The 11183-nt window shown below is 41.3% G+C and overlaps 1 protein-coding gene across 1 annotated transcript; it reads right to left on the bottom strand.

The window, feature by feature from the left end:
- Positions 1-10007: 10007 nt before the first annotated feature.
- LOC112092474 lies at positions 10008-11183 on the bottom strand. The gene has a single exon (XM_024168741.1). It carries the CDS (start codon positions 11181-11183, stop codon positions 10008-10010), a length of 1176 nt encoding a protein of 391 aa, XP_024024509.1.

Raw genomic sequence — 11183 nt, 5'->3', positions numbered from 1 at the left:
GTGGCCCCATTCCATCACACTCTATCCGTCCTCAAATATTACAAAAAAAAAAAAAAAAAAAGAAAGATAGATTCTGTAGATGTTTGGTAAATGAATTTATATCATAATTTAAATCATAATTTATAATTTATTATAATATTTTTTTTTCATAAAAAATACATATAAATTAAAAATGGTTCTAATATCATGATTCTAATCTGAACCAAACGTCTCTTATATTTCTGTGATCACTTTTAAATATAAAAATTTAATAATATAATGTGGTATGATAATAATTTAGTCTTATTAATTGTTATTAATTTTTTAATTAAATATTTAATTTATTACAACTATCAAATGAATATCTTACTGTTATAATAATAATACCAATTGATGAATAAATGTTAGAGTAACCATTAAAACTATATATATATATATATATTTTATACTATTTGATTTCTATATTACTAATTTTCTTTCTGCATAATCTTTTTTATTTTTATTTATGTAATTTTAACTAGATTCAATAATTAACAAATTCTACCAATCAACGTAGATCTTCCTGCAAAAGGACCCTTCTATTTGATCGTATTGTGAATAGGATATAATCTGACATTGACAAATGTCTAATGTTTGCTGAGTAGGTGCTTCAAATTAGAGTTGGGAAAGTAACTATTTTGTATTTTTTGAATAATTTATTATTTTGTGTTTTTAAGTGAGGATTAAGTTATGGTCTATTAAGAGTCTATAAATAAACGCTTTGTTAAGGTTTTATGTGTTCAAAGAAAAATGTAGAGAAAAAGTGTATCCTTTTAAGAGAAATAAAGAAAAGTATGAAGAGAGATAGACAAGAGTGTAAGGGCTTTGGGTAGAGAGAAAGTGAGAAAGTTTGTTGAGTGTACAATTCTGAAACTATTAGTGAAATTTTTCTCTATTTCTCGTGAATGTAATAAATTTTTTCGAACCATGTAAATCTTTCTCCACGCTTTTTATTATTTTTGTTTCAGTTTATTTTTTTGCTGCGTGAATATAGAGGTGTATTTTTCCTCAGCAATATTTTATTAGGAGTTCTTCTTCCTACCATTCATGAAAGACCGTCTTGAGTTATAACGAAGTGATGATATAACATAACATTCATCTTATGTGACAATCACTTTGGAAAGATAAAGTACTGGAATAAAGTAAAAAAAATTATTATTTGTATACCTTTTTAATGACATTGTTTATATAAAATAAATGAAATGTTACTCTAACTTCCACATATTATAACATAGAACGAAGGACCATAGCTTTTGCTTATCATTTTTATTTTTATTTTTGCTCTGTAGCTGTTGCTTATCTTTTAATTGTATTATAAGCTATGAAATGGAATATCATTGAACTAAAAATGTATGATAAGTGAGATATTGAATGTTAATAATGGTATCCGTAATCTATACCTAAATCCAAGTTTTGCAGCTAACTTCACTAATCTCATAGATATAAATAAAATCTCAATTAACTTAAATCTTAATTATTTCATCATAACTTACGGCTTTCTCTTGAGCACGGGGAGATTATTATTGCAGCTATTACGCTGAGGAATCATTATAGTCTCCGAACTTGTAGACAAACGAAAAAGTAAAAAAAAAAAAAAAAAAAAAAAAAAAAAAAAAAAAAAAAAAATAATAATAATGTTGTGCTTGTTCCTATGATTAGCATTGTTTCCATCTGTGGTTATTGATCATTTGATGGATTTACCTGCAAATCATGTACAAATTTGTACAAACAATATCAACTCTATAATGGTTCACGGTGAGAGGCTGATTCGACAGAAAATAGAAGGGAACTTTTCGTGCTTTAGCAAATCGCAAAATGTGCTTTTTATTTGTGTAATTAATTCTTTGAATTTTTCAAATTGTTGTAATTTGAATCAGATTAATAATATCGTGTTGGTGACAAAAATGTTCATGTGCGTGTCTTGCATTTTGGCATTTTAGCCCGTGAATATTTTGTGTTTTGACAAATTGTAGCACGGCCTTTTAATCTAGCAACTAGTCAATTTTCTTTCTGTCATCATTTTGTTGATTTCATATTTGGCCCTATTGCAACAGTTTAATGTTTAAGAAGTTAATTATTAAATTTAAAATTTTTGCTAAAACACAAAAAGAGAATAGAATACGGTAAATCCACTCCAATTTATAGTCATTTTGATTACCTATAAATAAACATGTCATCATTGTATTTTATTGAAATGACACATTTTATTCTATGCTTTCAAGAATGTTATAATCATTTCCTATGTTTCTAATTTCATGTTTTTTTTAATTTTTTTTAATTTCATGTTAAAAACCTCTATTTTGGCCTATTTTTTTTTATCAAACTTATGTGTGAAAAGATCATTTAGCCGTAAAGTTGACCAAATTAGTCAAATTTAAGGGGTTATGAGGTATGTTAAATTGTTATTTTCACACTTTAAGTTTGACTAAATTTTATTAAAAGGAAGGTCTTTTGACTTGAAATTAAAAAACAACGAATGGTTTTGTTTTTTTATTTTTATTTTTATTTTTAAAAGAGAGAAAAAATCCACAACGAATGGTGGTAGCATTATTGAATTACAATGTAAAACTTGACCTTCCATAGCCACTTATCCCTATTTATAATGCAATTTTGTAGTTTTCTTAAATTTGCTCCAATTGTCGAAGTCGTACTTCCTTATAAGTCAAATTTATAACAAAACTGCCATTTTCACCTCAAAAAATTGGAATTTTTGTGCATGTTTGGTGTTGATGGTGGATTTTAATCAACAAGAAATTATAGCTCTCCAAGGATACTCACGCTAATCACTCACATATTAGTCAAGGATTAATGCTGCTAAATAAATAAATGAGACAGGAATTTATAGTGGTTCGGCTAAAATTCTTAGCCTACATCCACTTGTGCATGCACTAGTATATTGAGGGTTACAAGCTCCGTAGAAATCTCTTCATGCTAGTCTAAAACACATCATGAACTTTTATGGCTCTATTTATAGGCCTTATACATGTGTGAAACCCCATGCACTCCCCGAGGAAGTCAACCTTTGTCCCTTAATTTGGGGGTTTGGCAGCTGGATTTCCCTAATTAGTGCTTCTTGGTCAGGTTAATCACTCGTTACCCGATGCCTGATCTCCTGACTCCAGCAGTGGCAGTAGGTGATACAGTGTATCTTCCCCAGGATTGACAGCGGGTTTGACTGGGGTCCGATGCCTCGACGTTGGGTCATTATCACGTGGTCAGGTTCCTCGACGCTCATTAGTGCATATGGCTTTCTCGACGTTTGAAGGGCACCTTGGACTCACCACCTCTCTCGGCGTCAGCTACCGGTATTCTACGGGGAGTTCTCGGCGCTTAACACCCGGTGGAGTGGGCGATCCCTCGACCGTGGTGTAACAGTTACCCCTAGCCTTGGATGTCGCACTGTGATATTCTAGGCTGTATTGCGTCGAGAGATCCACGTGGAAGATTCCCTCTTGCAGACCACAGTAGCCGCTCGTAGGTACTACGCCATCATTATAGCGAGTACCTCGGGCAGTGGAACAGTCTCATCGATCATGTCAACGGTCACGTCCCCATACCCTGGCGACACGTGGTAGTCGAGGGAAAGCAGCGACCGTCCGATCGTATTTATTTCTCCCGAACTTATCCCAGCCGTTAGATCACGTCTTTTTGAGTCACCGTCGGAGGTCGGTTCAGATTAAACGGTCGAGATCTGGCGTCATTGGGACTTCTCAGCCTCCTAAGCTACCCTCCCCGAGCATATATATATATGCCCCTTCGACACTGTTCTTTCGTTATTCATTCTCCAAACGCTATTACTCTGTCAGATTTTCACCAGGAACCTCCGTCTCCGGCTTTGGCTTTCGTGCGTACCACCTGTGCTCGATTCCCCTTCTCGGTCTTGAGGCTCTTCTTGTAGAACAAGTAAGTCTTCTGGTATTTCCTCATTTGTCGATGTGATTCTGGGTTTGGACCCTGCCAAAACTTGTATTTTAAAGGTTCATATAACTGCAAAATGAACTTACCTGAATAATGCCGTATTAATTTCATTTGAATCCTGGCATGGTAGCACCCACTCGGGTTCAGTCGGCCATGTCGGGGCTTTTAAACTCACCTCTGGGTCCCCGGGGACCCTGGTGAGCTTTTTTCCCTTATTCACGGGTTGGTAACCCATTTCTGGGCCGTGTGAGCCTAGTGTCGAAGCTCTTGACCTTGGGACCATTTTGTCTGGAGTGCAGACCCTGTTTTTGGCCTCTCGACCACTAGGCACTTACCTCGACCCACTTTTGCTTATTTTCAGATCATGTCGCCCAAACAGATCATAGGTCGAGAGGTCTCCACCTCCCGGGTTAGGGAAGACCCTGAGGAAGCTGCGACACCAAGCACGTCCTCAGATGACAATAGGGACTTCCTGCTCTGCCAAGTGGAGGAGTACCCTGAGGGGTCAGTCTTGACTTCACATACTGACGAGCTGATCCTTCTCGACGTTGACGACGAGGGCTTACAGGTCGGCCCTGTTCGGGGGCGCGGCTATGGCCTGGCGTCGTCTAGTGACGCTGAGGGGATGGCGATGGATGTTAACCCGTCAAAGATAAGACTCCAAGCTACCCTGAAGGCGTTTAATGATGCAGGGATCGACGCCGGCCACTTCTACCTGATCATCCCCACCCCCAATGACAGGGCTCACAATCCTCCTCCCCGCCATATGACTGTATACACGCGGGCCCTTAGTCTCAGCCAAACTTTGCCCTTTAACCCCTTGTGAAGGCGCTTTGTGGTTTTCACAGGATTTCCCCCGCCCAGCTGTCACCCAACAGCTGGGCCACAATAAACTCCATGGTAATCCTGTGGAGGAAATTTTTAAGCCTCGACATCACCGTCGAGGAATTTCTATACTGCTACGCCCTTAGGGCCTCCCCTGGTCAAAGGGATTTTTTCTACTTTGGAGCTCATTCCAAGTCCAAACCTTCAATCCCCACCGTAGTGGTCGATAAGACCTCAAGCTGTCATGGGTGGAAGCCCCAATTCTTCTTCCTTGGGGGCAACTTCAATACCCACCCGCTCGACGGTGAGCGTCCACTCGGGACTCAGATAGTGTTAAACAAATACTGTAGGTTTTCTTCCTATAGAACTCTCGTAACCTCCTTCTATACGTGGCCATCTCACATGAATCACTCTTTGTACAGGTGAAGTTGTCAATCGACCAAGGCTCTCTTCCACCGCGCTAAACCACGTCACGCGTATTCTAGCCCTCGACGACTCCCAGAGGAGCTCCGCTGCGCTCAACATACCTGAGAACTGTCTACTCTACGGGTTGTCAGTTATCCTCGAGCCTCCGCGCGAGCTTGTTGTCCCGCATGCGGACCTCCTTAGGGGTAAGTTGAGCCTTATTTCCTCTAGCCTTTCAATGGAAGGGAAGGAAGTAGTCGAGAGATTCTTGAGGCTAATTTTTCTTCGTTGTGCAACAGTACCTTCTGATATGTGGTACATGGTTCCCCCCAAGCCGAGGAAGAGAGGTGGGGACGCCACCTCCAAGTCGACGAGCCAACCGGAGGTTTCGGTCGAGCTGACTCCCAGCGCTGCCGAGGTCTAATCTCGGGGGAGGTTCGTGATCACCCCCGGCACCAAAAGGCCCAGGACAGAGGAGTCACTGGGCACCCCATCAGTCGAGGGATCCTCCCGACAGCGTCGACACCAACACAAAGGGAAAAACATCGGGGTGGCCGCAAATCTGGGGGTCCCTCCTGCACCAGAGGGATCCCTCGCGATGCCAGGGTCGAATATCAACGACCCCAAGTTCTTGGTCTCAGATGTGGTCGACCACGACCTTAACCGGGCTCTGCGCCTCCCCCTCGATTCAGCCTTCCCATCGAGGCCATCTACTCGCATTTTCACATGGACTCCTGGAACAAGTTTGTAGGGATGGACCTCCTGGATCGCCAACACGTAGCGGTGATTCACCAAGTCTCGGTAAATCATATTCACTTCTCGACCTTGTCCCTCTCATTACTGGCTTGCACTAATTTGTGCCATTGTTTTTCTCATTTCCCAGGCTCTCGAGGCTATGCTTCTAAACTACGTGGAGCTCGAAGCTCTGCTGGAGAAGGGTGTGCCGTCGAGGGCCATAGAGGAAGAAATCTTCACACTGGAAGCTGTTCAGGCTGAGCTATCCTCAGAGGTAGACGCCGAGAAGGCTAAAGTCAAGTCCCTGAAGGAGGCGATGGACAAGGCCAAGCGCGAACGCTTTGCGGAGGGCTGCTCTAAGGGAGTCGAGGCATTCCTTGTCTCACCTATCTTTCAGTAGAAGAGGAAGGAGGCAATAGAGGAGTTCTTGGGATCTGAGGAATTCAGCCGCTCGGTCGATGCCTGGATCGAGGCTTTTAAGTCGTCGCAGGAGTTCAAGGGTATGGTCGAGCAGGGGGTCGAACACTTCAAGTCCTTAGAGGCTTTTGAGGACCTAGTTTCCTAGTGGCTCAAAGCGTACCAAGACTCTGTTGAGTTCGAGGAGCTTCAGCTTAATATAATGAAATCAGCTAGGGAGCAGATTCTCGACCGCTTCTGAAGAAAGTGCCCAGATGTCAACCTGGCCTTCCTCGATGAGTCTGACGACGAGGAGGTCATGGTGCTCGAGAATGCGCCGGGCGCCGAGGGATCTGAGTAAATGGCGAGGGATGAAGCAACAGAACAGGCGCCGGGGGATGGGGCTACGCCATGACTACCTTTCTTTCTTTCTATGTATAATTCTTATGAGGGCCATTGGGCCGAGACATTTGATTTTTGTTTTGTAATGGCCATACGGTCAAGACTCCCTTTATTTATTTATATATAAACCTTTTCTCCTTACTAATACTTGCTTTGTGTATGGATGCCGTAGAAATACTTGAATGTTTTTGAAAATTTCTTTTATTAAGTATGGTCAGCAAGGACTTACCAAACTTTGCTGCCTTTACCGGCCTTGGGGCTGCCCTATATGGCTTTACTACCCCCTCGTCGAAGATAGTCTTCAACTTTTCTTCGACGCACGATCGATCGACGTATAATGGTCGATGTAGACAGTAGATTCTCATATATGTAGATTGTGGTCGGGCATTGAAATTCACACAAGTTAACCAAAATAAGTAGAAAATTTAGACAAACTTTTATTCTCATGGAATTTACACGTCGACTTTTCAGTCTGCAAAAATACACCAGAAAAACGGAAAAAAATCTCTAAGTGTAACCCTTAGGTCGACCATTATCGGTGCTATTGGTAGTAGATTTTTAGTTGGTCGGCATTTTTTTCGGCATTCCAAGTGTGCTTGATGTCTCGACCGTTGACTTCAGCGAGCCGGTTGTTGGTTCCTGAATCGAATTCGGGTGCGGAAGTGTGGCGGGGAGGCGGATCGTGTATAATAAAAATTTCAGAAAAACTTTTGAGATACTCTATAGATTATATTAATTTATGCACGAATAAATTAATCGCATTAATTTACATCAAGAACTCAATCCGAAAAAATACCTGTAAGCCGACTCGGATGATAACTTGACTTCTTTGTCCACGAACAGTCCTTACTCCAATCTTTGTGTTTAGAAAACCAAAGGCTTCCACGTCAATTCCTTGATTCTACGTAGATGTGTGTGTGGGCACACGTGAGACAAAATAGGTTTCGTAAACACTCAAATTTTCACAAACACCAACGCATGCGCGATGTGGAATTTTTGGAGAAAAAATTTTGCTATTTTTTTTTGCTATTGAGAAATTCGCTAATCCAATTAGGGCTGAATTATGTTTCAAAAATTGTCTTTACAATTTTCTATCATTCTCATATTTAAAGAGTAGAAGTCAAACTTCAAAACAGAATCAAATCCCTATCTCCAATTTTGAATTTGGAACAGAAAATCCCTTCCCCTTATCTCCAATGTCGCCGGCCACCCTAGGGTTTTCTAACCCTGTGTGTGGCGCCAATTCTGATAGGGAAGGAAGAGAAAAAAATCATCCTATATCCTGTAGTCCAATTTTGACTCAAATTCAAATTCCAATTTAAGTCAAACTTAAATTAATTTGAATTCTAAATTGAACAACTTATCAAATAAGTTTAAATGGATAAATATAGATGTGTTCAAATTCAAATTTAAATAATCACATTATTTAAATAATAATTAATTCTTAATTAATTATTTTTCGAGTATTTAATTTTAGAATTCCGTAATTCTAAAATTCCCATTTTTGCCCTTTGTGTCTGGTAGAATTACAAGGACGACGCGGGGACATATGGACCTATAATCCCGAGCTCCAATAAAATTAATAATTAATTAAACACTTTAATTAATTAATTAATTCTATTAATTCCAATAGTTACTCCACTATAAACTTGGAATTGTTGAGTACCATTGATTCTTTAATGGATAGTGATTCATAAAACACATTCATGAACCAGAGCGCTCTTACTAATTTAAGTACCGAATTAACACTCAAGAGAATTATTTATCTACTTCTTTCTCAAGAAGGAATGGATTCCATCTCGTACAATAACATTCCCAGCTACCTATTTCATTATGTCTCCAAAATACAAGGAATAGGATTCAGGGTCTCGGAATCCGTAACGAGTAAATCAAAAGACATAAATCCATAAATAGGAGTTTGTTAAGAACTCATGATTAAGATCATCCTATATATGACCATCGGTAGACTCAATTAGAATTTTTATGCTTAACGGAAATTATTAGAAATTCATATTATGTTTGTGTCCTTGTTCCACATAATCTTATTATGTAAAATACACTCATTCAATATCTCGCTATATTAACAGTGCGGATAACACCGTTCCATTCTAAATGGGAATGACATGTATTCATAATGTTTTAATTAAAGATTTCAAACTTTAATTAAATTCATCATGAACAATGTTTTTTATTATTATCCTTAAACACTATCCTCTCGTATATAACACTTATATACTATGTTTAAGGTTACATAAACAATCACGGAATTTTCATTTGATATTCATAAAATATTCATAAATATATGCACATAAAATGATGAATAAACTCTTTTATTAATTAAATAATAAATATCCTATTACATCTCATGCTTCTAGGACACTATTCCCAACACCGGTAGGATCCATTAGCCACAACCTCCTTTATCTTGTAAGGCCATTCCTAAGTCGGGCCCAGTACTCCAGAATTTTTGGGCTTAGTATTTGGGGTTACTGTTCGCAAGACGAGGTCTCCCACTTTAAACCGTTTATGTTTGACGTTTCGGTTATAGTACCTGGCTGTTCTGGCTTGGTACGAGGTGAGCCTTAGTTGCGCGTCTGTGCACCTTTCTTGCAGAAGGTCAAGCTCTAGGTCCATTCGTTCAGCGTTCTTATCTTCCTCGTACCGTATCACTCGGCTGGTGGGGATGGATATCTCGACTGGGAGGACTGCTTCCACACCATACGCCATTGAAAATGGTGTTTCCCCTGTGGTCGTCCTACTGGTCGTTCTGTAGGCCCACAAGACCGTTCGTAACTCATTTGCCCACTTACCTTTGTAGTTATCGAGTCGACGCTTCAACGTGACTTTGATGATTTTATTGACCGCCTCGACCTGTCCATTGGATTGGGGATACACAACAGAGGAGAAGTTCTTATGGATGCCTAGCAGTTCGCAAAACTGGTTGGTGTTGTCATTGTTGAACTGCTTCCCGTTATCTGATACGAGGGAATGTGGTACACTAAACCGACAAACTATGTTGTTCCATATAAAGTTTGTACATTTCTCATCTGATATGGTCGTTAGAGGCTCGGCTTCAACCTACTTTGTGAAGTAGTCGACCGCTACAATCGCGTATGTGTATCCGCCGGGGGTCTTGTGCAATGGGCCGATGAGATCAATCCCCCACTTCGCAAATGGCCAAGGGGAAACTATTGACGTTAGATCTTCAGAATGCTGCCGGGGGATGGGGGCGTACCTTTGGCAGCCTTCACATTTCTTCGCATACTCGGCTGTATCCTTCTTGAGGTTAGGCCAATAGTATCCCTGCCTCAGCACCTTATAAGCCAGGGACTGCCCCCCTGCGTGGTTTTCACATATCCCATCGTGTATCTCCGAGAGCACTTTTTTGCTTCCTCGTCATCGAGACACCGGAACAAGGGCGTCGAGAACCCCTTCCGATATAGGACATTGTCATGCATGGTGTATCTCGATGCTTGGTACCTCAACCTTTTTGCCATTTGCTTGTCCTCTTGGAGCTCACCGTTGAGCAAATATTTGACAATTGGGTCGTTCCAGCTCAACTGGTGGCTCAGGGAGAGGACTTCAGGCTTCCCCTTCGTGGAGGGAGTTTTCAAAACTTCCACGGGTACTAGCCTGAGCAACTCGGCGTCTTTTGAGGTGGCTAATCTAGCAAGGGCGTCGGCGTTGCTATTCTCTGCCATTGGCACTTGTTGTATGTCATAGGCTGAGAGCTTCTCTAAGGCCTCTTTTACCTTTTCGAGATAGGCAGCCATTTTCTCATCTCTGGTTTGATATTGGCCTTTCACTTGGTTCACGACTAACTGTGAATCGCTGAAGATGTCTATGGCCTCTACTTTTAGGTGCTCTGCCAACCTGAGCCCTGCCAGCAACACCTCGTACTCTGCCTCGTTGTTGGATGCTGAGAACTCAAATCTAACGGCCGAGGTTATCTTGTGGCTTTCTGGGGTGTGCAACACCAACCCTGCGCCACTGCCGTTGTCATTTGAGCTCCCGTCGACATAGAGCTTCCAACGGGGGGGGGAAGGGGGTCCGGGGGGGGGGGGGGGGGGGGGTCCATCAACCGCCCCCGCTTCATTTGGAAATCCTGTGAACTCGGCAAAGAAGTCGGCCAAGGCTTGGCCCTTAATGGCCACCCGCGGCTTGTAGTCGATGTTGAACTGGCTAAGTTCTATGGACCATTTGAGAAGTCTCCCAGAAGCATCGGGTTTTTGCAATACCTGCCGGAGGGGGTGATTTGTCAAGCCCTGAATACTGTGAGCCTGGAAGTAGTGGCACAATTTCCTCGACGTGATTACTAACGCGAGAGTGAGCTTTTCCATATGCGGATATCTTGTCTCGGCATCGAGAAGGTGCTTGGTGGTGTAATACACAGCCAGTTGCACCTTTTCCTCTTCGCAGACCAACACTGAACTAACGGCGTGTTCAGAAACCGCCAGGTACATGCTCATCACCTCTCCCTCCAT

The sequence above is a fragment of the Morus notabilis genome, unplaced genomic scaffold (assembly GCF_000414095.1).
Source record: "Morus notabilis unplaced genomic scaffold, ASM41409v2 Scaffold229, whole genome shotgun sequence".
Lineage (NCBI taxonomy): Eukaryota > Viridiplantae > Streptophyta > Magnoliopsida > Rosales > Moraceae > Morus > Morus notabilis.
Note: the sequence above shows the minus strand (reverse complement) of the source record. Positions and strands in the feature narration are given on the sequence as shown.